This window comes from Mytilus californianus, unplaced genomic scaffold (genome assembly GCF_021869535.1).
Source record: "Mytilus californianus isolate M0D057914Y unplaced genomic scaffold, xbMytCali1.0.p SCAF_1, whole genome shotgun sequence".
Classification (NCBI taxonomy): Eukaryota; Metazoa; Mollusca; class Bivalvia; order Mytilida; family Mytilidae; genus Mytilus; species Mytilus californianus.
In genome coordinates this window covers 65001068-65027135 of record NW_026262581.1, presented here as the reverse complement: position 1 = coordinate 65027135, position 26068 = coordinate 65001068, and the positions used below count along the sequence as shown (strand labels likewise).

Below are 26068 nucleotides of genomic sequence, written 5' to 3'. Positions count from 1 at the left end.
GTTTCCTTCCTTTTGTTAAAGCCATCTACATGATACCTGATAGCCTTAATATCAAAACAGAAGCACATATGTTTATGTAGCCTATAGCTGCAAGTATAATATGCAACACCTGATGTCTGTACATGATTTACATTTAAAATATTAGGCTATTTCACAAAATAATTAACATATATAAAGTTCAAACAAAACAAACGTAACAACAATTGCAGCATGATGCAACAACAACCCCGTCAACAACGGACTTCGCTGGGGCTTATTTTTCTAATAAGCTATAAATAGAAAATCTATTGTTTGCATTATTCTGTACAGATCTTGCTAAGAGGAATTCATTCCGATTGGATGAAAAAACAAGTTATAATACATTTTACGCAATATTTATGGTGCCCTCTAAATGACTTTACAAATGTATTTACATACTTATGTTGTTGGGTTGTCGCAGTGCAGTATACTGATCAGTTGTTTAGTATGTAACATGCTATGAGTGTAATACATGCAAAATAGAATTTAAAATGGTTAAAAAACTGTAACTGTGATAAACATGTGTATGTTGCTAGCCAAATTTAGCTTGACATGATGACATTTCTAAGTATATACTTAGATACATGATGCATAATTAGTATATATAGTTCAAGGTCAAATACACGCACTTTTTGGATTGCAAAATGCAAGCCTTGCCTTATATAAATGAATCAATATCCCTTTATTTGTAATTGTATAAAATAAAGTTTCCTACCTCTCATTCTTATAATGGGCAATTATCAGCATGCAAGTCACTCAAAATACTGCATATAAAGCGATGATCAAACATAAAATGGTAAGATCTTCTGGTTAATGTTAGACTTTGAAACAGTTTATATTTAATCAACTTTTAAGATTATGATTAGAAAGGAATTATATTTGTGAACGTGATGGAAAAAATAAGAATGCTACATCATTTCATGTTAGAGATTTTTACACGGAACTGCAAACGTGACAAATGCAAATACAAATTAGATGCTTCATCATATTTAAATTTCACTTTGATTAAATCAATCAGCTGTGAATATGATGAGCTGTATAAAAAGGGTTTATAATTAGTTTGTTTTGTTACAATGAGGCTTATCTTATGTGAACGTGATCAGGGTTTTCTGAGTGCTTAATCATTGTTTCCCTACGCATATATGTTTGTAGACGTGATCCAATGATTTCTCCTGCTTTATCATTCTGTTTTTAAAGGTTTTTCTGTAGTACCATTGAGAGAGAGGAACTCGCTAATCATTAAACATTCTTTAACGGTCGTCACTCACGTTCACACCGATGATGGGACACTTTTATCGGAGCTACTCAACACAATATTATAATCTTTATACCTTTATATCCTTATTGATTATTTTTTACAAGATTTACCTATAAAATACAGGTAACAAAAAATAAAACAGAATTTGGAAATATTTAAAGAACACTTCATTTTTATAAAATTAGCAGAGTCATGTATGCTGTTTATTTACAATAGTTGTGAATGAATTATAACTATGAATTTATAATATGCATAAATCATACTTTTGACTCTTCTTAATAATGTTTATGTTAATAGGTATTTTACAGTGGTCATAATAAAATAATTATCTTTTAAAAGTCAGTTAAGTGAATAAATTAATAGCAATTTTTAAACATGTACGATGATATAACTGTCACTTAGTTAAGATTTCTTAGGGATGGTTTATTGTTGTAAAACTTTATTTTATAGGGAAAACAATGTATAAAATGCAAGAAGAAGAAATTTGACAAAAAAACCTAACAAAAATAAGGACCATTTCAGTTCTTGGTTTTACAAATGTACAAAAAAGTCAGTCCCAAGTGAGGAGCCTGTAATTCAGTGGTTGTTATTTGTTGATGTATATCATACTTGTTTTTCATTTATTGTTCTGTACATAAATTAAATCAGGCCATAGTTTTCTAGTTTGAATTGTTTTGCATTTGGTCATGTTTGGGGCTTTTTATAGCTTGCATTGCAGTATGGGTTATGCTCATTGTTGAAGGCTTTATGGTTATTATCTACTACATCATTTGGTCTCTGGTGTATAGTTGTCTCATTGGCAATCATACCATATCTGCATCTGCTTAATTTTATAAGAAAAGCACATACTGTTGTTTACAAACTTATTATCTTCAACTTGGAATTCTTTTTGAATCATTATTTTCTGATTGAGCTTTCTTAGTAATGAATTATGGAGACAAAACTAAATAAACTTGTAATTGAGTTCCATAAGGGACATGATTATGAAAAGATTGGTGAGTAACTAAAAAAAAAAATGGGGAATGTGTCCATGGGACACAGATGATGCCCCCGCTTGCATATCATATAAAGTTATAAAGGGACATAACTGAAGAACGGTAAAAATGACACTACCCAAATTTGTACTTGATCTGAGTTTTGTGGTAATAAGTATTGTGTATACGTTTCAGCAATTTTTCCATCTGTAAAGGGGCATAACTCTGGAACAGTAAAAGTGACACCACCAAAATTCAAACTTGATCTGTATTACGTGGTAATAAGCATTGTGTATAAGTTTCATAACATTTCGTTGAGGCAAACTAAAAGTAAGAGAACGGAAACTTAAAATTTAGCAATTTTTCCATTTATAAAGGGGCATAACTCTAGAACGGTTAAAGTGACGCCACCAAAATTCAAACTTGATCTGTTTTGTGGTAATAAGCATTGTGTATCAGTTTCATAACATTTGGAAGAGGCAACTAAAGTTAGAGAATGGAAACCAACTTTTGAACGTACGGACGTACAGACGAACAAGGGTAAAACTTAATGCTTCCTCCGCTGCGGCGGGGGCATAAAAACAAACTGCAATTGGCATACCTTCAATGCATGATGGTGAAAATCAGATTAAATATGCATTGAAGAATCAATATAACACAAAACAGACTCTTTCATCCTTCACATGCCTGTAAATGCTTTGTGGATGTAAACCACACAGATTTTTCTGTTACATTTGAGTTAACCTAGGGACACATAGGCTTGTTTTTGAGACATTTGTATTAATTTGATGGTTAAACTTTGACAGTCTACTTTAAAACTTTAAACTGTAAAAGATTTATCTCAATATTGATGTTATATTCACATACAAAAAAAAATAACATATTACTTTGATGGTGACTAAAATCAAATAAGTTGAAATTCCATAAAAAGTTTTGACGACTTTGCCACAACAACATGACATCATATATATCAACACATTTCTAAAGAGTAAAGCTTTAACTTCATTTTTGGCTTAGGATAAAATCTGAAAAAACACAGCTTTTAATGTAGGCGTCTTATCTGTTTTTGTACTATTTAATACTTATCATGTTTTTGAATTCATGAATTCAATTTTCCTTAAAAGAAGATCATTAGTTTTGATAAACAGACTGAGAATTTACACAGAATGTTAACCAATCAAATCCAGTTACATAGCAGAATAGCATAAAAATACAATTGTTCTTAGTTTTCAAGCTTTTGTTTTACCATGAGCCAAATAAAAATGCAGATGTACAGCACATTTCATTAAGTTTTTAATGTTATGTTCTACAAATGCAAGGGAAAAAACCAGGACCTACAATTAAAACATGTGATGTTTTCCTAAAATAATTGTGCCACCATATCAAAATAATTTTTAAGAGAAACATCTAATTTACCTTAAATAAATAGGTGAACAGATGATTCCACTTTATATTAACAACAGTACATGTACAATGTATGTCTTGATTTCTGGCAAGTTTGCCAAAAAATACATGTAATACTGGTGTGCACTTTTAAGAAACTAAGAATAGCATTGCATACAATAGTCATGTTTCCAGTTCATACATTTATTTGTTGTGTCAAAACACTTTTTACAATAATCTATCTACATCTTCCTCTATTATTTGTATAGATATTAACAAGTATATATTTTGCTATAGAAAACCACAAAAATCGTTCTGATACAAAAAAATTCTAATTTAGTGGTACACATTGTCATATTTACTGAAGGTTTATAGAAAGTTTTATTGATTGATTGATTAATTGTTGGTGTTAAACCCCGCTTTTAGAACTCTTGGCTATATCATGGCAGCTAGGTTTTATTTGTAGAAGAAGCTGGAGTGCCCAGGGAGAACCACAGAACTATGATAGGAAAATTGGCAATCTTAGTGAATTAAGATTAGAGTCGAAAGCACCTGCTAAGTGCAGGGTTTGAACTCACAACCTCAGTCATGACAAGCTAGTTAAACTGTAGACAAACTATTTAGACCACTCTGCCACAGAGGACCTTGGAAGTTTTATTGATACCTATTCACTGTTAAGATGGTCAACTATAAACCTCAGCTTGGTTACTCTGGGAGCATAATTATGACTTAAATACAAAACTTATGGTAACCTGTCATGTCACAACTTTTTAAGACTGATACATTAAGAAAAAATATAAATACTATAAATTCAATCATGTCATAAAATATTACACAGTTTCTAGCTTGGTTTTACTAGGATCTTTTGTTTCAGACGAAAAGATTTTTCAAAAAATAAATGTGGAATGTGTCCATGGGACACAGATGATGCCCCCGCTTGCATATCATATAAAATTATAAACAGACATAACAGAAGAACGGTAAAAGTGACTCTACCGAAATTTGAACTTGATCTGAGTTTTGTGGTAATAAGTATTGTGTATAAGTTTCATAAAATTTGGTTGAGGCAAACTTAAGTTAGAGAACGGAAACGAAAAAATTTGGCAATTTTTCCAATTGTAAAGGGGCATAACTCTAGAACGGTTAAAGTGACACCACCAAAAATTCAAACTTGATCTGTATTTTGTGGTAATATGCATTGTGTATAAGTTTCATAGCATTTGGTTTTTGGCAAACTAAAGTTAGAGAACGGAAACGAAAAATTCAGCAATTTTTCATTTGTAAAGGGGCATAGCTCTAGAACGGTTAAAGTGACGCCACCAAAATTCAAACTTGATCTGTGTTTTGTGGTACATGTAATAAGCATTGTGTATAAGTTTCATAACATTTGGTTGAGGCAAACTAAAGTTAGATAACGGAAACCAACTTTGGGACATACGGACGGACGTATGGACGTACGTACAAGGGTAAAACTTAATGCCACCTCCGCTACGGCGGGGGCATAAAAATTGACAGTGAAAGACAACCCACAAGTAATGAGAAAAACCCACACTGATGCTTTTGGATAGCTAAAAAGGATGTTTTACATCAAACAATTTAAATAAAAAGATGCCATTACAATTCAATTTTCAAGTCTACCTATTGTACCTATAACTTTTGAATAATTTCTTATAGATTATATGATATTGATTATAATCATGATAGCGTAGAACATAATTTTTAAAAAGCTAAAAAGAAACTGTCACAAACAGGATGTGTCAAGTCATCATGAATTCCTAACATTTAACAGGAAACTAAGTAAGTCTGGGTATTCTTCAAATAAAAAAGGCCAACAAAACTTTATTATCAGATTTTCTTTTACCTCACAAACCAGTATAAATCTGGTAGACAAAAGAATTATTCTACATTTGTAATTCTTATTGTAATTTATTTCGACCTATAGGACAATGACTGTCAGTCATACATTTCTACTGTTTTAATCAGTTACTTAATGAAGGGTCTCTCATATTGACTGCACCAAATTTGGGCTTCTTTTGAACCCAATAAAGTGGAGAGCTGCCTTATATTTTTTACAGTTTTTGTGGAATATTTTGTTCAGCAAAACCAAATTGATTTAGATAAAAGCATAAATATCAGAATTAAAGTTGTATGTACGGTACAACTATTGTCAATTGCATAAAATATCAAACCTATTTTTCCTATAACAAAAAGGGCAACAATAACAATCCTATTTGCCCTTCTATTGTACAGAGGCAAATCTATATCTATTGTCAAGCATGGCCAATATTAACAAGCCTATTTGCCCTCCTATTGTACAGAGGCAAATCTACATCTATTCTCAAGAATGGTCAACATTAACAAGCCTTTTTGCCCGCCTATTGTACAGAGGCAAATCTATATATATTGTCAAGAATGGCGAACATTAACAAGCCTTTTTGCCCTCCTATTGTACAGAGGCAAATCTACATCTATTCTCAAGAATGGCCAACATTAACAAGCCTTTTTGCCCTCCTATTGTACAGAGGCAAATCTATATATATTGTCAAGAATGGCCAACATTAACAAGCCTATTTGCCCTCCTATTGTACAGAGGCAAATCTAAATCTATTCTCAAGAATGGTCAACATTAACAAGCCTTTTTGCCCTCCTATTGTACAGCAGAAAATCTATATATATTGTCAAGAATGGCCAACATTAACAAGCCTATTTGCCCTCCTATTGTACAGAGGCAAATCTATATCTATTCTCAAGAATGGTCAACATTAACAAGCCTTTTTGCCCTCCTATTGTACAGCAGAAAATCTATATATATTGTCAAGAATGGCCAACATTAACAAGCCTATTTGCCCTTCTATTGTACAGAGGCAAATCTAAATCTATTGTCAAGAATGGCCAACATTAACAAGCCTATTTGCCCTTCTATTGTACAGAGGCAAATCTATATATATTGTCAAGAATGGCCAACATTAACAAGCCTATTTGCCCTTCTATTGTACAGAGGCAAATCTATATATATTGTCAAGAATGGCCAACATTAACAAGCCTATTTGCCCTTCTATTGTACAGAGGCAAATCTATATCTATTCTCAGAAATGGTCAACATTAACAAGCCTTTTTGCCTTCCTATTGTACAGCAGAAAATCTATATATATTGTCAAGAATGGCCAACATTAACAAGCCTATTTGCCCTTCTATTGTACAGAGGCAAATCTAAATCTATTGTCAAGAATGGCCAACATTAACAAGCCTATTTGCCCTGCTTTTGTTCATGGGCAAATCTACATCTATTGTCAAGAATTTTAACAATAACAAGCCTACTTGTCCTCCTTATAAACAGCAATATCTACAGCTTTTGTCAAGAAGGTTAACAATAACAAGCTTACTTGCCCACCTTATATACAGCGGCATATCTACAGCTATTGTCAAGAATGTTAACAATTACAAGCCTACTTGCCCTCCTTATGTTCAGTAGCAAATCTAAATTTACACCTATTGTCAAGCACGGCCAACATTATCAAGACTTTATGCCATTCTAATGCTCAGCAGCATATCTACACCTCTTGCGAAGAATGTTGGTACAGTCAAACCTTGCATATCTATTTACAAAAATCCATTATGAATTTTAAGGATGAAAGTGCTTGAACCATGTATTGTCCTTATTTTGCCTGGTACTGTTTGGCACTTCCCTCAATATTTCATCAGTGGTCAAAACTTTTAAAGGTGATCCCAATTTTATTATTTTTCAAAGGTCTGGAATACAATTTTGCCTAAACAGGATTTTTAATTAACTTTTTAGAGTTCATTCCTCCCCTTTAACATGTTTAACATTGGTTTTGTCAGATTTATGTGTAATAATGTTGAAGACCCTTCATTATAATTAAGGTCAAGTTTGATATTAATTTGTTAGGCTCTAATTCAATATTACCAGTTTGCTTTGTACTTCAGCTTTTAACAATTATTTTCATTCAAAAGTAATATGGTATTTAGTAAAGCCATAATTTTACTTAAATGAACATGCCACTTGAAAACGGAAAATATTTACAAGTAAACTTATAGAAGGACGAACTGAAAACGAGGACTTTTCAAAATGCTAAAATGGTCAGACAGCAGGGAAAGTCATCTTTCTTTTCCCTTTTAAATGTATAGATAATTACATATATATCTAAACTTGTTTCAAGTCAGAAAAAAATACTATTGCTATTTTATTCCCTGTTTCATATGGTAAAGGTGTTGCACTACCACCATGACCACAGGCATATAACCTTAATTTTACTCAATTCAAATAATTGTTTTCAAAGATTTCCGATGCACATCATCAGTTCAGTTCAATTTCGTTGGATTCATTAAAATCTCAAAGGTAGTCAGGTTTAAGAAGGGGATTTTTTTTTGTTATTTTGAAGATTTGTCATTTAATATCATTAAATGACCTGAAAAGTGCAATTAATTGACATATAAAATTCATGATATAAGTACTATGTCCACAAAATACTTTAAAAAAATGGTAACCTTGCTAGTCATAAATACTAAATGTTAATTCTGAAATTTTCAGACGAAGAGATATGAGAACATGCATGCATGTTTCTTTTATAAGTTTTTATCAGCAATAAATTTTGAAAACAGTAAAAACCAAATTATGCAATATAAAGTTTAATAATGTCTTGTATACATGTACTTTAAAATATTTAATGACGAAAGCTAGCACTCAAAATCGTGTTAACCAATATAAACCTAACCATAGTCATATTTAATTTTCATACTTAAGGATTTCAATGGATGGAGGGAATAATTTATTATTGAATAAATATAGGTGCAAAAAAATATTTTGTAAGAGCATATATTTCATTTATAAACTGTTTAGCAATTCTTATTTTTAGAAAACATTGACAGTCTTTGAAAATGATAAATAAACTTACTGTTGCATTATATATATATAATTACATAATCTTTTACAAAAAAGTAAATCTAAAAAAAAAATTAAAGATTTAAAATTCTGACGTAAAAAATTACCTGTACAATCCATTAAAGATCAATTACAAGCTGATATGTTGTTTGAGCATCAATTAGATCTGTTGGAAATAATCAGGTAATTGACGTCGTTAGTAATTCCAGGTGAGCGGTCTCTTACGTTAAAACAGATGTAAACATAGGTAAAAACTTGCATACCACACCTTACTGGCAAAAATACGTTTGTAGATAAACGACAATGACTTTGCAAAAAATATGTATGGCATTGTTTCAAAACTCAAGAGTCTAATTTGTAAAGACCATTAATATTCTTTATCAAATGTTCATTTAAATATATCTTGTAACATAATTACAATACAAATATCATGCAAGATTTACAAACATATCATTAACAATGTCTATAATCCTCCTAAACACTTTATTTGATTATCAATTTATATTATAAATTTAAAACACAATAAATTACTAAGTCATACCTCAGAATTCATTACTAAAAACAATACATTCCATAATCATGATAATATGATAAATTTGTTAATTGAAAAGAGTTGTGTCTTGAAAGGACAATAATTCCAAAGGATTGCCCAATATCATCACAATGAAATATACAATGTCTATATTTCAACACATAGTATAACATACACTAAAGCTGAACATACTGGGAAATTTCAGCCTACAGGTAGTCTTTACAAACAAAAATATAATCTTTCTAAAAGAAGCAATTAAATAAAAGACATTATTAATAATTTTTACAACCTTAAAATAAATTCCTATGTAAACTGTGACAGAAAATGCAAGTAGATTAAATGTATCAAAAGGTGTTTCAATTCTAACACAATATATATTCACTTTACACAGATAATTATGAAAACATGTACAGGTACAGACCAACTTTGGTCCAAATTGAAAACATTCTTATGCATAGATATATATTTACACTACATACATGACATAGGTACTTGTATAGAAATGTGTATAGATCTTCTTACAGATGTGCCTTAAAAAGATTAAAAATCATGCATTATAACAGAAAATACATTACATGTACAAAAAATCTCTGTATATGTATGCTGTCCTTCAAAGACTTTTCAAAAATAAAAATTAGTAAACTTTTGTCTTAATTCTGTCCAACAAAAAAAACAAAAATCTTTTGTTAATATGACTGATGATTATCACAGATCTTTCATTCATAATGCTTTTAATAATTAAAACAAAACAGAACAACAACTTACAGTTTGGTTAATAATTTTCCATGAAGGGTTAAATTCAATGCTTGAAATATTTGATACACCGGATGTATCAAAATGATAAGAAAATTCAATACTGTAATTAGACATATACACGTCTGCTGAAATTTCTACACTATATTAAACAATGTAGGTATCAGATAGTCATATACTTTGCACCAATATTCAAATTGATAGATGATAGGTTGTATTGTACAGTCACGAAAAATGTAATAAGCAAAGTCTCCAAAGTGGCCACTGATGGTTTACACAGAAATTTGACACTAACAAGTATGTCTCCCTGGCTCCCTCCTATCCAAGTTACAAAAGAACAGGATTACGAAATAATGTCAAATTTGAACACTTAATATATTCACATGTATTCTATTAATCAAACCTATTAAGTTTCAATACATTTCAATACATTTCAATCATTTACATCAATTACATGTAGGTAAATGTAAAACATTGTCAAGCTTCACCTTACATGGAAATAAATTCTGAATGTGTCCATAGGACACAGATGATGCCCCTGCTTGCATTTAACATTATAAAAGGACATAACTCAAGAACGGTAAAAGTGACGCCACCCAAATTCAACTTGATCTGAGTTTTGTGGTAATAAGCATTGTGTATAAGTTTCATAACATTTGGTTGAGTTAGAGAACGGAAACAAAATTCAGCAATTTTTCCATTTGTAAAGGGGCATACATGTTCTTGTAGAACACAAAAAGTGACATACTAAAGTTAGAGAACGGAAACCAATTTTGGGACATACGGACGGATGGAGGGACAAGTGTAACACTTAATGGCCTTAATCACCAAAAATTTAAAATTGTTCTAAGACCTTATACTTTTTGTGCATTTGTTGAGCATAAAAAAACATTTTGCTAGGAAAGACTGAATAATGAGGGTAGGAATGGCTTTTCACATCAAGCTTCAAGCAGTGTCTTCCCTAGAAAATTTTTCATGCATGGTGGGTCCATGGTAAATTTGCGCGTGCGACGCTTCTTTTTCAGAAATAGTTACACTACATAATTTATATGTTTAAAGCCATATACCAATCTAACTGTTTTATTATAGGTTTATAGGTACAGCAATTCATATAATTCATTAAAGTATTCATTACAGATGAGAGGAATTAATGAAAGACCTTATAAACAACAATAAAAATAATCCAGTCTGCAATAGTTATTTACAAATTAATGTCATGTACACATTATTTTGTTGATATCTTCCTCTGTTTCAACTTTCCAAAGGTCACCACACAGATTTCAAAATCAAAATCTTCCTCCTTTGGTCCTTCAATTGATATATGCATTAAAGAATTCATCACTTTTTGGCATTGTCTGTTTCTCAAAGGTGTTTTAACTCAGTTTAAACATGAAAAACACCTTTCACAATCAGCTGTTGAAACTGGCAAAATAAGACCAATTGCTGCATACTTAGATAGACAAGGATACAAAGTTCCAAGACTGGCAACTTTGTTCATTGTCTGCCTAAATGTCATGTCTTTACATTCTTTCACTAACAGTGTCCTCAGTTTGCTGATAAAATGGTTTCAGCATCAACAGCAAGTTGTTAAATAAAACTTTGAATGTCATCATTGATTCACAGAGATTTTACAGGAAACAATAAAAATAAATGGAGAATGTGTCCCCATGGACACAGATGATGCTCCCGCTTGCATACAACATTATAAAGGGACATAACTCAAGAACAATAAAAGTGACGCTACCCATATTTGTACTTGATCTGAGTTTTGTGGTAATAAGTATTATGTAAAGGTTTCATAATGTTTGATTGGGGCAAACTTAAGTTACAGAACAGAAACTAAAAATTTTGCAATTTTTCGATTTATAAAGGGGCATAACTCGATACTGATTAAAGTGACGCCACCAAAATTCAACTTGATCTATGTTTTGTGGTAAAAAGAATTGTGTATATATAAGTTTCATAACATTTGGTTGAGGCAACTTAAGTTAGAGAACAGAAACTAAAAATTTTGGATTTTTTTCCATTTATAAAGGGGCATACCTCGAGAATGGTTAAAGTGACCCCACCAAAATTCAAACTTGATCTTTATTTTGTGGTAATAAGCATTGTGTATAAGTTTCATAATATTTGGTTGAGACAAACTTAAGTTAAAGAACAGATACTAAACATATTGCAATTTTTCCATTTATAAAGGGGCATAACTCTAGAACAGTTAAAGTGACGCCACCAAAATTCAAAGTGATCTGTGTTTTGTGGTAACAAGCATTGTGTATAAGTTTCATAACATTTGGTTGAGGCAAACTTAAGTTAGAGAAAGGAAACTAAAAATTTTGTAATTTTTCATTTATAAAGGGGCACAACTCTAGAACAGTTTGAGTGACGTTACCAAAATTCAAACCTGATCTGTATTTTGTGGTAATAAGCATTGTGTATAAGTTTCATAACATTTGGTTGAGGCAATCTCAAGTTAGAGAACAGAAACCAATTTTGGGACGTACGTACAGACGGACAAGAGTAAAACTTAATGCCCCATCCGCTACGGCTGGGGCATAAAAAGTTTATTTGCGTAAATTTCAGAAGTTGTCAATGAAGAATACCTGACATATGGACATACGGATGACATATTTGGCAATTACCTGTTTGGAAGCTAAGCTGAAATTTTATTTCATGACAATTAACTATTTTTTTTAAATACATCCCTGTCTGATTTATTTATTATGCTTCATAATTGTAAAAATCCTGTCTTGCCGAGGTGAACGAAATTTAGCCCCACTTGTGTAAAAAACGTCAAATGAATCCGCTACACTTAAGCTTGTAACCCATTGAAATAAAAAATAGAACTACACAAGTTTAATAAAAACAATATTTCCGAAAATAACTATGTATGTTTTGAAAGTTTTTCTATCAAATCTTTTAAATATTTCATAAGACATGTCTTTTTCTCGGCCTGTTGGCGGTGATGTGTATTCTTTGATATAAATCAATCAACCGCGACTAATCTAAAAATAACTGATTGTTGTGACCAATCAAAAAATAATTCATCGATATAAATATAGCTGATGAAAAACTGTGAACGTTTATTAAAAAAAAAGTTTTGTCCAATCTCGGTGAAATTGTGTTAGTTTTATTTTATAATACCAAATTTTAAATTTCTACTTTTAAAAGATCACAGTAAAATAACGATGTCAAACACCCGTTATAAGGTGAAATTTAAAATGGAAAAGGTTAAACTTTTTATTTAGCACAGAAAGATATGCATAGGAGATTTATCCGACTATTTATTTATCAGCTAACTGGCAACTTTTATTATGTAACCGAAGTCTCGATGTATAACCAACTAATCAAGAATTTTGTATAATCCCGGCACGCGCGACGTGATGCATCCAATTATTAGTTTGATGAGTTTAAAACACCTGTGGAGTGTTGTCACTTGTCATTTCACTTTCAAAATATCGATAATAAATATTTTACACAGTTATAATTTTCACACATAGCGGGATGCATTGCAGCAATGATGAAAGCATGGCGGTCGAAATTTATGTATAGCGGTACTGCAATGCTTGAATAGCCTAAGGAAAACACTGTTCAAGTGCCCTTTTTTCCTCTACTGTTAGCATCAGATGACCCTAAAGTATCATTAGCATCAAATAGTATTAACTATTTATTTTTTACGCTATTCTAAGCATAATTTATACATGAATGATAATGTCTTGTAGGGTACCCCTTTTCCAACCTCAATACATGACCTTCCAATTGCTGCTATTTCTGGAAAAATTTAATGACATAAAGCAATTATTTTAACGTTGTCCTATTATTTCCCTTAATGATCCCAGGTCCAACGGGGCAGTTAATTTATAATATCAAATGGAATCTCCTTCTTCATGTTCTTACACCAATCTTGAGTTGTTTTTTAGAGAATTAGTCCACAGGACAATAATGTAAATGACGTCATTGAACAATCGGTTATATTGTGACGTAATAAGCATTGTGACATAGGAAATGTAACGGAAAGTGCAGATTTTCAATAGTTGTCTAACATGTGTATTAGTACTATTACAAATTCTGAGATTCGAGCAAAATATACCAATCAAGGACATTGACCTAGAAAGCTGAAGGATACAGGGATCCATTTTACCCATTAAATGAGTATATGAAATCAAAAATCAGTATAGTTAAATATTTTGTTCTGGTTATTGCAAATATATATGAATCAAGCGTATAATTAAACTATAGTTACCATCCCTTTGGCTTTAGAAGTTTAGTGCTGTAGCCAGTGTAGGAGTTTTAAGTGGTTTGGATGGTGAAAAATCTAATTTTTCAAAAGACAATATGAGATTCAATATCTTACCACATATTTATATAGATTTTCAGTCCATTTTCTCTCTAATTGTTTTTCTATTTTAAGAAAATCCAGAAAACTTCGATATGTTCTATGTTGCTGATCTAAAATTCTACACCGGAAGTTGATATCTGTGTCAGCATTCAAGGTTCCAAATACGTTTCAAATATAGTATTTATCATTCAAGCGCCTCTATGACTATTTTTAAGGCTTTTAAAAAAAAAATCAGAAAAAGTGACTGTCATAAAGTGATAGATTTACATTAAGTCAGCTGCTGTGCCTTAGAAATGGAATCTGTTGATATTTATGGTATTGCTATTTTAGATTTGAAATTGATAACACTAAACTGACAAACATTGAAATTTCAACCAAAGATGAAGAACTGGATCTTCCATCACTGTATTGGATACCTAAACTACATAAGTGTCCTTCCAAGTGCTCCACGAAACCTCTTTCTAAATTAATAACATCTATTTTAACAGCAATCAAAGCCGGGCTCCAAAGTTATTGTGAAACTGCCTATTCTAGAGTAGAGGTGGTGTGAATCAGATGTGGATACTAAAAAATTCCAAAGATCTTTTAGAATACATACAATCTAAGACTCTCTCATCTTGCAATAGTATTAAAACATTTGACTTTTCTACTCTTTACACAAGTATTCCCCATTCCAAACTAAAAGACAAATTGAAAGAGTTGGTATTATTTTGTTTCATGAAAAAGAATGACGAACGTAAATACAAGTATCTTGTCTTGGGGAGGGATAAATCCTACTTTGTAAAGAATCACTCTGATTCAAACAAAAAATTCTCTGATACTGACATAATCAAGATGCTTAATTTCTTGATTGACAACATATTTGTTATGTTTGGAGGACATGTTTTTCAACAGACTGTCGGAATTCCAATGGGAACCAATTGTGCCCCTCTTCTTGCAGACTTGTTTCTTTATTATTATGAGGCTGACTTCATACAGGAACTTCTTAGGAAGAAAGATAAGAAGTTAGCAATATCCTTTAACTCTACGTTCCACTATATAGATGATGTTCTCTCACTAAATAATACAAAATTTGGTGACTATGTTGAACGAATCTATCCCATTGAATTATAGATAAAGGATACTACAGATACAGTTAAGTCTGCCTCATATAAATTGACAATGAGGGTCGGTTGAAAACAAAACTTTACGACAAAAGAGATGATTTCAGCTTCCCAATTGTGAACTTTCCATTTCTATGTAGCAACATTCCAGCAGCGCCTGCATACAGAGTATATATCTCCCAATTGATACGAAATTCCAGGGCTTGTGTTTCCTATCATGATTTCCTTGATAGAGGACTGCTGCTCACAAGGAAGCTATTAAACCAAGAGTTCCAAATGGTGAAGTTGAAGTCATCCCTTCGTAAGTTTTATGGACGCCATCACGAGTTGGTTGACCGTTATGGAATAACCGTTTCACAGATGATATCGGATATGTTCCTTATGTCGTAACAACAATACCCTCCCTTTTCACGAATGTGACTTACCGAATTAGACTATTTACCGGATTTGTAATAACATAAGCAACACGACGGGTGCCACATGTGGAGCAGGATCTGCTTACCCTTCCGGAGCACCTGAGATCACTCCCAGTTTTTGGTGGGGTTCGTGTTGCTTAGTCTTTGGTTTTCTATGTTGTGTCATCTGTACTATTATTTGTCTGTTTGTCTTTTTATTTTTGGCCATGGCATTGTCAGTTTGTTTTCGATCTATGAGTTTGACTGTCCCTCTGGTATCTTTCGTCTCTCTTTTGAAACAAGAAAAAGAATAGTCCAAAACTTGTAGACCCTTACATGTAAAAATTTAATGATTGTGTACTGCTTAACAAGTTACCTTTAACTGAGTATTAGAATAAATTTAGTAACATTTTAATTCAATAAAAAAAATCATGAACTTGTCTATTGGGAAGATTATTGAGTTGTATTTTTTACCAGAACAAAATTCTCTCACTTGGAAGAGGGGTTTCGGTGGCTGACTGGTCTGAGTCGTCAAACTAATGTATCATTAGCATGTCAACACTGAGGTTGTGAGTTTGAATCCTGCATGTGGCAGATGCACTGGACTCCAATCTTAATTGACAAGGATTGTGTTTTCCTATTGAAGGTTGGTGGTTTTCTCCATGCACTCCGTCTTTCTCCACTAATAAAAACTGACTGCCAGGAATTCGAAGTAGCATAATAGTGGTGAAAGTGGCATTAAACAACAATCAATCCTTTACAAATGGAAAAATTGCTGAATTTTTTCGTTTCCGTTCTCTAACTTACATGACTTAAATTGAAACTTATAGCCGATATAATCTAACCTTGACCTCAACTTATAGTTTGAATTTGGGTTGTGTCACTTTTACCATTCTTGAGTTATGTCCCTTTATAACATTACATGCAAGCTAGGGCATCATCTGTGTCCCATGGACACATTCTCCATTTAACAAGGAATTATTTGAATCTGGAATAATTTTGAATTCTGGAATCTAAAGAGGGTTAGCTATGCACGCATGGCTAAGGTTAATTTTTCTTTCACTTATATTTAAACATGAACAATATAAACCCCCTTAACCATGCATGGATGGATAATCCTCCTAAATTGGGTTAGTTTTCAGCATACATTATCAATTTTCCAGAATTCAAAATTATTCAAGATTCAAATAATTGCTTGTTATTTAGTTTTTTTTAGATTACCTCGATTATTCATGAGGACCTAGCATGGCCGTCTACCTAACTGGAACATATCTTTATCATTTTTTTATTGAATTTGATATCTACAACTGTATAAATGAAAAAATATTTAGAATTCGAATGGATTTGTTTTTAAACAACCGATGAAATAACAAATAACTTTTTATAGTGAAGGACACATTTTACCATTTTTAAAATATGAACATAATTCGGCGCTTATGAAATGGACATATTTCAGAGTCCTACACCATCTAGTCATGAATTGGCATTTAGTGATGTCATATTGGCATGTTTTGGGGATTGGACATTATTGAGGGAAGGACACATACCTGAGTGTTGCATTTATATTCAGTTGAAGTACCATACATCATTGTTTTCATGAAATAGGCCTAAACAGTGGCAGATCCAGAACTTTTCATAAGGGGGCCCACTGACTGACCTAAGGGGGGGGGCCGCTTCAGTCATGCTTCAGTGATTCCCTATATAATCCCCCCCCCCATGGATCCGCCTATGCTAAACAATAAAATAATCTTGTTTACCAAAACAATTATGAATTCCTTGCACAATTTCTAATAAAATAAAAAGTAAGCTGAAATATGAAAATGATCAGGATGTTGGTCATACTGTTTATAGGCATTTTATTAATGATGTTTGTTTTTATGTAAACAAAGGAATGCATTTTTAAATTTCAGGTAGCATCTTTGTCTTGCCTGCGACGAAAGTCACTGTATGCCAGTCATCTTAGGCCCGAGAACACAGTTATTTCTTAGTGCATTTCTTTTAGACAATAAATTCAAATTAAAAAAATTGTACCTGCTCTATCTCAAAAAGATTTTTACAGTGTAGTGTACTACTATTGGGACAAATAATATCAAAATTATAGAAAAGTCTAAAGATTCAGCACCCAAATTTTTTTAACATGTAATTTCATCCCCTTACTTAATATTTCATGCATGAAATATCAAGAAATAAATTGGGAAAGTATATGAAAAAAAATTGCAAGTTATACACTGTTTACACTAGGGACTATATTCATAGACACCGAAAACCAAAGGACGATAACTGTGTCCTTGGACCATAGGGATTACTAACTGGCGTCAGTGTAAACTATTTGTATGAAGCTTTATATTTCAGAAGGTAGAAGACCTGGATGCTTTGTCATGCAATAGAAGTTCCTTCATAATATAAGTTCCAAGTGTCAGAAATATTCTGTATTATTATTTCAACTGGGACAAATATTACAGTATTTGTTCTTAACAGAATAACGATATAGAATATTTGTTCTAACAGGAACAGATATTACAGCATTGTTTATAACAAAGTTCCCAGGGGAACTTCTGTTAGTCAGAACAAATATAAGTTGACAGCTTTATACCTTGTAAACAGATATCTTATGTTATGAAGGTTCTGGCTGTCATATGTCCATTGTCCTTGACCTCATTTACATGGTTCAGTGACTGCTTGAATAAAATTATAGTTATAATTTTGTCATGTCAATTTCTCACTTGTTATGAGTACTAGGATAACTAATCTATATTTGGTATATTGGTTCCTTGCAACATCTTCATGTCTGTCAGACAGGATTCACCTGAACTCGACCTCATGTCATGGATCAATTATCAAGGTTATATATAATTAAAGTTCAAAGTGATTAGGTCAGTTTCTCAGATATTATAAGCTGTAGATCAAATTTATGTGGTAAATGGAATGATTGTAAGGGGTACATGTCATTCTGGCATATTTCGTCTGACCTTGACCTAATTTTCATGGTTTACTGATCAATGTTAAGTTTTTATATGTCCGTTTATGGGACGTATTATGGTATACCGTTTACTATTTGTCCGTCTGTCTCATTTGTCTGTCCGTCCGTCTGTTTGTCCGTCCGTCGTCAACATGTCGGACATTAACTCAAAAAACCTTTAACCGATATGAATGAAACTTTGGTGAATTGTTTATATTTATTGACGTGAGCTCCCTTTCGTTTTTTATAAATTTCAGATTTACTGTTTCCGAGTTTTGGGGTTTTATTCATTAAAAAAGGGGGATTTTCCTGTTTTCCGACAATAACTCAAGAATGCTTTCACCAACTTGCAAGAAATCTTGGTGAATTGTTTATATCTATTGACATGAGCTCCCTTTCGATTTTTATAAATTTTAGATTTTTCGTTTCCAAGTTACAGTGTTTTATTCATAAAAAAAGGGGGATTTTCCTGTTTTCCGACAATAACTCAAGAATGCTTTCACCAACTTGCAAGAAATCTTGGTGAATTGTTTATATCTGTTGATGTAAGCTCCCTTTAGAATTTTATAAATTTTAGATTTTACATTTCTGAGTTTTATTCATTAAAAAAGGGGGATTTTCCAGTTTTTGGACAATAACTCAAAAATGCTTTCAGCAGTTCTCATGAAACTTTGATGAATTATTTATAGCTATTGATGTAATCTCCCTATTGATTTTCATAAATTTCAAATATGACATTGAGAAGAAATTGAACTTTATTTGTTTATAGTCTGATTTACTAAGTATTGCACAACAGCACAGTGTATTGCACAACAGGAAGAAATCTTTAATTGAATATAAATTCAATTCATAAAACCAATTTCAAGTTCTTTGACTACATTTATTCAAAAACCTATAATATGTCAAATATTTAATTACAATCCAAATTCAGACCTGTATCAAGCTTGAATATTGTGTCCATTTTTGCCCCAACTGTTCAAGGTTGGACCTCTGCGGGCATATCCAGCTGCCCTTAGCGAAGCAGTTTATTGGTGTTTGGAATAATTGTCAAGTGAACATGTTTGTCTGGCAGGTATCATCTGACCTTGACTTCATTTTCATGGTTCATTGATCAATGTTAAGTTTTTATGTTTTGGTCTGTTTTTCAATTACCATAAGCAATAGGTCAACTTTATTTGGTGTATGGATTAATTGTAAGGTGTACATGGGTGTCTGACAGGTGACAGGATCTATCTGACCTTTACCTCATTGTAATGGATCTGTAAAAATGTTGAGTTTTTGTGATACTTGTGGTAAAACCTTTATTTTTAAGACTTTCAAGATAAAATCCATGGTCAGTAAAGCAGCTGAAAAATTTCAGCGTTTGCACTTGTATTATTTAATGAAAAATCTTTCAATAAATCTAATTATTTTAAATGAAAGAAGTAGATATACATGTTGGTATTTTATTAATCTGTGTTTACAAAATTCTTTATTATTTCAAATGTTATCAGGTGAGATTTCCCTGAAAAATTATTTTGTTATTAAATATGGATTTTGTTTGGTAATTGTATGGCTGTATAGATTTAAAATTTTTGGATTTTAAAAACATTTATCTACATGAACTTTGATCATTATTGTACTTATTTTTAATGAAATGGCAGTTTATCCCCAGCCTGTTATGCTTATTTTGTTTTTGTTTACAGAAAGAATTGTGGATGGTTGGGAGAGAACAGAGACAAAAACTAGTGTTCCATACTATATCTGGTAATATTATGGGCTTTTATTTAAAGTCAGAAAGTATCATCAAATGTTTTAGCACGGAAATGACATTTTGTCAATTCTTCATTTGTCATTGCTAATTGAATTAAGGTACAGGTCAGGAAAAAATAATTTATTGTTAGGTACAAAAATAATCTGAAGAGCAATATAGTATAATATATTGTTACAATCTTTTTTCTCCAGAATTGCCTAAGTAAACAATCTTCATATATGGATCATAAATATGATGAGTGCATTTCTATTCTAGGGAACTGCAAACACTTCAGTCGTCAGAGAGTTTGTTTTTGACATTGCCTTAGATTTATAATTATTATAATGGGATGGCACTAAATGTAACTTCTGTTTTACCACAATAACCCTGTTTTGACCAACTTTTTAGATGTGGGATATATATAGGGGTTAAAAAAAAGTCAGGATGTGGGATATATGGGATTAAAAAAGTGGGATGTGAGAAAAAGAAGGGAAAAAAGTGGGATCTGAGAAAAAGAAGGGAAAAAAGTGGAAAGTTAGAAAAATTTACAAAAAAAGCGAGATTGAGGAAATGAGGGCCCTGTGTCACCACCCTCTACTTTGTTTGGCATATTTTAGTACATGCGTTGTAGATTACTGACTGTTTTATAATCATGTGTCTTATTTTTTTACAGTCACAAATTACAAAGAACAACATGGGATCATCCATACTTATTGAAGACAATGGACGAATTGGGTAAAGTTTATAAAGAACATATCATGATCAATGAACTCACACCATTTTTTTTCAGCAAATTGTCCATAAGTGTTCATTGCTTAAAATAGAAAACAAACAGAAATATGGTCGTCAGTATACTTTTATTAAACTGCAAACATCCTCCTTCACCACATCATTTAATCTGCCAAATTAACAGGATAATCATTATTAATACAACAAATAATTTTATGAACCTTGGAGGGAAGATTGATTATTATTACAATATAAACAAGATGATGTTGTATAAGTGCCAATGAGACAACTCTCCAAGTCACAATGTGTAAAAAGTTAACAATTATAGGTCAAAGTATGGCCTTCAACATATAAAGGGCCCCAAAATGACTAGTGTAAAACAATTCAAACAGGAAAACCAACAGGCTTATCTATATTAAAACTGAGAAACCAGAAACACCTATGAACCACACCAATAAATGACAACCACTGAACAACATGCTCCTGACTTAGGATAGGTACATAAAAATGCAGTGGGTTTTAACAGGCGCCAACCTTCACCCTAACCTGAGACAGTAGTGTAACATTACAACATAAAAAGACACACTATAAAACATCAATTGAAATGGCTTATCTCGATCAAAAAGACATTTAAACAAAAACAAGTAAACATACACTAAACGAATAAGTTTGATCTATGACACAATATAAATACAATATTAAAACGTAGGTGCCTATTTAACATAGACGTTACAGGTAGTAATAGAAAGGATGTAGGAAGAGTGTATCCACAACAAAATTTTGAAAAAAAAACATTTTTCATTTTTCCATATTACTAATGTATATTGATAAGTGGATTCGTTTGTCATTGCTATGAACATTTACATAGAGTCTCTGATAACATTTTTAGACATCAATTAATTTCTTGAACCTTCATGGAATGTTTTGAATCTTGGAAGTGAGCTTCAAGATCAAGGAATAGCATCTGAGTGAAAAAATTTAAATTTAAAAAAAATTTCCCTTAATTTTACTTAAAAATGAATAAGTTTTTTGTAATCAACATAACACTTTTACACTGACCTCAGCAATCACAGGTGGGACACATGGTTCCACATTTTTTTTTATTATATTGATTGATTGAAATTAGATATGCTATAGAGCATACTGAAATGTTTTATAGGAGATTACAGTCGTATAAAGTATGCTGCATACAGAACAGCTTTCAAAATCAGACATTTACAGAAAAAATTCAAATGTAAGTATGAAATATTATTATAAATTATGACTATCAGAATTATTTTGTAGATTTTCATCCCAAAACTGTTCCTAAAGATTGATCTTAAGGGCTATTCCATTAAAATGTATGTGGGAGGGTAGGAAGGGACTTTCAAAATATCCCTACAACCAAGAACCATTTTTGTCGAGCCTTCGACTTTTGTCGAAAAAGCGAGACATAGCGATCCTACATTCCGTCGGCGTCGTCGGCGGCGTCCACAAATATTCACTCTGTGGTTAAAGTTTTTGAAATTTTAATAACTTTCTTAAACTATCCTGGATTTCTACCAAACTTGGACAGAAGCTTGTTTATGATCATAAGATAATATTCAAAAGTAAATTTTGTAAAAAAAAAATTCCAATTTTTCCGTATTTTACTTATAAACGGACTTAGTTTTGTCAAGAAATATAACATTCACTCTGTGGTTAAAGTTTTTGAAATTTTAATAACTTTCTTAAACTATCCTGGATTTCTACCAAACTTGGACAGAAGCTTGTTTATGATCATAAGATAATATTCAAAAGTAAATTTTGTAAAAAAAAAAAATCCATTTTTTCCGTATTTTACTTATAAATGGACTTAGTTTTTCTGCCAAGAAACATTACATTCACTCTGTGGTTAAAGTTTTTGAAATTTTAATAACTTTCTTAAACTATCCTGGATTTCTACCAAACTTGGAAAGAAGCTTGTTTATGATCAAAAGATAGTATCCAGAAGTAAATTTTGTAAAAAAAAAATTCCATTTTTTCTGTATTTTACTTATAAATGGACTTAGTTTTTCTGCCATGAAACATTACATTCACTCTGTGGTTAAAGTTTTTGAAATTTTAATAACTTTCTTAAACTATCCTGGATTTCTACCAAACTTGGAAAGAATTCGAACCTTGTTTATGATCAAAAGATAGTATCCAGAAGTAAATTTTGTAAAAAAGTAAAAAATAAATTCCATTTTTTCCGTATTTTACTTGTAAATGGACTTAGTTTTTCTTCCAGTTAACATTACATACAGTCTGCACTTTAAGTTTTTAAAGCATTTATTAGATTGATAAACTATCCTGGATTTTTACCAAACTTGGACAGGAGCTACTTACAATCAAAAGATAGTATAGAGAGGAATATTTTTATTAATTTTTTTCCTCATTTTTGTTGAGCCTGCGATTAACAGCAAAAGTAGGCGAGACACTGGGTTCCGCGGAACCCTTACGAATTTTTTAGATAATTTCGCATAATTGTAATAGACGCATACTGAAAAAAGACCCATGACCCACATTCAATAATTAAACTTCCCTTCCTACCCTCCCACATACATTATAATGGAATAGCCCTAACTAATTTTTATGATATATGGTTTATAAATTTTGTAAGTAAGCAAAAGGCCAAAATAAAATATATGTGTGTTTCCTATTACATACCCAAACAAAATGACATAGGGTAGGTAGGTAGGAAAAACATTTAATTTGAAAAATTATTTTCTTGTTATTCCGAAAAATGGTATAAGTATTCACTCTCCTGTGTTTTTTAGCGCTATGAAGAAGCTAAGACGTAAAAAAAACTTCACCCTTTTGGGCATTTGTCAAGTTTTTAATATACAGAGTCAAAATAAAGTATTTATTTAGAGATTGATACTTTGAAAATTATGTCATCTAAATCGTTCTTTAATTGAACTCAATGTTATTTAATTAGACAAAAATTTGGAAAAGCTGATAAAACTAAGAAGGACCAAAAGTAAACCCTACAAGGAATTAGAGCTATGCATGAAGGAGATGCATTCCTAATCTTAAATACTTTCTACATTTTATAACAGCTAATTTCAATAAAAAAGTATTCATATTATTTTTCAGTACTTCTTATTAAATCATGTTTTGGTGAACTCCTTTGAAATTATCACGCAAAATGCATTAGATTTTGAAATGGTGAATAACCAAATTGACCTAGATTAAAACATAAATAATACATAGTTGTGCAAAATTGATTTAACATGGTGGTCTTAAAAAGTCTTCCTCATAGAAAAAGTAAACCATTCTGTGAATTGGGAACAAGATTCTAGGTTTTATTCTGAGGTTGTTTTCAAGTTATAGTTTTATATAATTTTAAAATTAGAATTATCCTTTATTATGAATATACACATGTATTTGTCATGAAAGTTATATAGTGTAAATTCTAACCTGTAGATATTTTTATCTTTATAAAAAAAATCATTTAATGATAGATGACTTGCTGTTTATATCATATTACAAGTTTATATTACTTTCTGGGTTAACAGTCAAGTTGTATACTTGAGAAGTCAGATGAATCATAACTATATGTCTGCAGCTGTATTAAAACAGCAGTAAAACCTATTTCCTCATAATTATATTAGGTAGATGTCTTTCTGTGGCCTTAGATTTAAAGTCTTTCAACTTTTTTTTATTCCATATTGAGATAGAATTGTTTTATGTGTGGAAATCATTTAAAGAATTGAATTAAAATTGAAATTCAAGACTCAAAAGCCAGTCCAAAAAGTTGGATTTTTACTCAAAAATATGAATTATGTTTTACTGTGAATCTTATGATGTGGTGCAATATTAATAACTCTAAAACCAAGTTCGAAGTAAGAAAAGTTGACTTTTTTTACAGGGGGCCATTTTGAAAAAAAAATCGGTTTTTGGACCTATCAGGATGGATTTCAATGGGATGATTAAATTTTAGGTCTACATCTTTATAGATTTCCTTACTGTCAAACACAGTTTAACTGTTATGTAAACAAATGTCTGATAAATTGATACATTGACTTTAACATTGACCTTGTTGACTTGTCCTTAAAGTGCTTTGAACTACATTTGGACAAGTTTATTTCTCGTGTGGTGCATTGACCTTGAACAATGTATTAACAGTTTATATGAATTTAAATCAATAATGTTGAGTTTCAGATATAAATTTATACAAAAATAATAACAGAAATTGCAGATTTCTTTATAAGCCTAATTTTAGAATTATTCATCTTTGGTTCGAAATTTTGAACTCTTATCAATATTTTAAGTTGTAAAACCTTGTTTCACATCAACAGACGATAAACAACCATTCTATACAGGAAACTTAACCCAAATCAAAGGATTAAGAAGTGCATGCACAAGCCTATTAATCAAATTTGTCCTAATTTGATCTGTTTCATACTCATGCTTAGGAAAAAAACTTGGATGCCATTTCAACTTTGGTAATACATGTAATAGTAAAATGTGTATCATTGTCTACTATGACAATTCCCGTCTGTTTTAATTAAGGGGTCGTCATTTATCATCTGAAAATTAACAAGTTTTAGAAAATCAAGGGCTATAACTCTTGAGAATTTACAAGGATGTTGATATAAATCAAATTTAAATTGTATATCAGTGTTTATGACATGTATAACATTTCATTAAAATGTTCAGTCAGTTGGGTTGATGATGCACTTTTTAGCCTTGACTTTAGCTGAGATAAAATCAAATCAATATACACCTACAGATTGTATGCATTATTTCTTTCAAATGATGAAATAAAGAAGAAAAAAGTAAAATCACAAAAATACTGAACTCCGAGGAAAATTCAAAACGGAAAGTCCCTAATCAAATGTCAAAATCAAATGATAAAACACATCAAATGAATGGACAACAACTGTCATAACAAGAAAGTGCATTTGATAGATTAAGTACATTTGATTTAGTACAGTGTTGATATCATTGTGGTATCAAAGATGCAATTTTAATTCTTTTTTCAAATGTAGAT

General features: G+C 31.3%; 2 protein-coding genes across 5 annotated transcripts in view; one reads left to right on the top strand and one right to left on the bottom strand.

The window, feature by feature from the left end:
• The window catches only part of LOC127706168 (kelch-like ECH-associated protein 1), a 32897-nt gene extending 18599 nt beyond the window's left edge, over nt 1–14298 (bottom strand). The window contains exon 1 of one of the 3 annotated variants that reach the window (XM_052210635.1): nt 14170–14298. The gene's annotated coding sequence lies outside the window, so the exon portion shown is untranslated. Of the gene's footprint in view, nt 1–733; nt 832–8640; nt 8802–14169 lie in introns of those variants that run through there. The other 2 variants (XM_052210625.1, XM_052210646.1) reach the window with 2 other exon arrangements.
• A 93-nt stretch (nt 14299–14391) lies between these two features.
• The window catches only part of LOC127706134 (dystrophin-like), a 32244-nt gene continuing 20567 nt past the window's right edge, over nt 14392–26068 (top strand). The window contains exons 1-4 of one of the 2 annotated variants that reach the window (XM_052210585.1): nt 14392–14469; nt 20297–20357; nt 21017–21078; nt 22232–22306. In XM_052210585.1, the coding sequence (XP_052066545.1) occupies nt 14448–14469; nt 20297–20357; nt 21017–21078; nt 22232–22306 (220 nt within the window). In that variant the 5' untranslated portion in view covers nt 14392–14447. The remainder of the gene's footprint in view (nt 14470–20296; nt 20358–21016; nt 21079–22231; nt 22307–26068) is intronic. The other variant, XM_052210591.1, reaches the window with a different exon arrangement.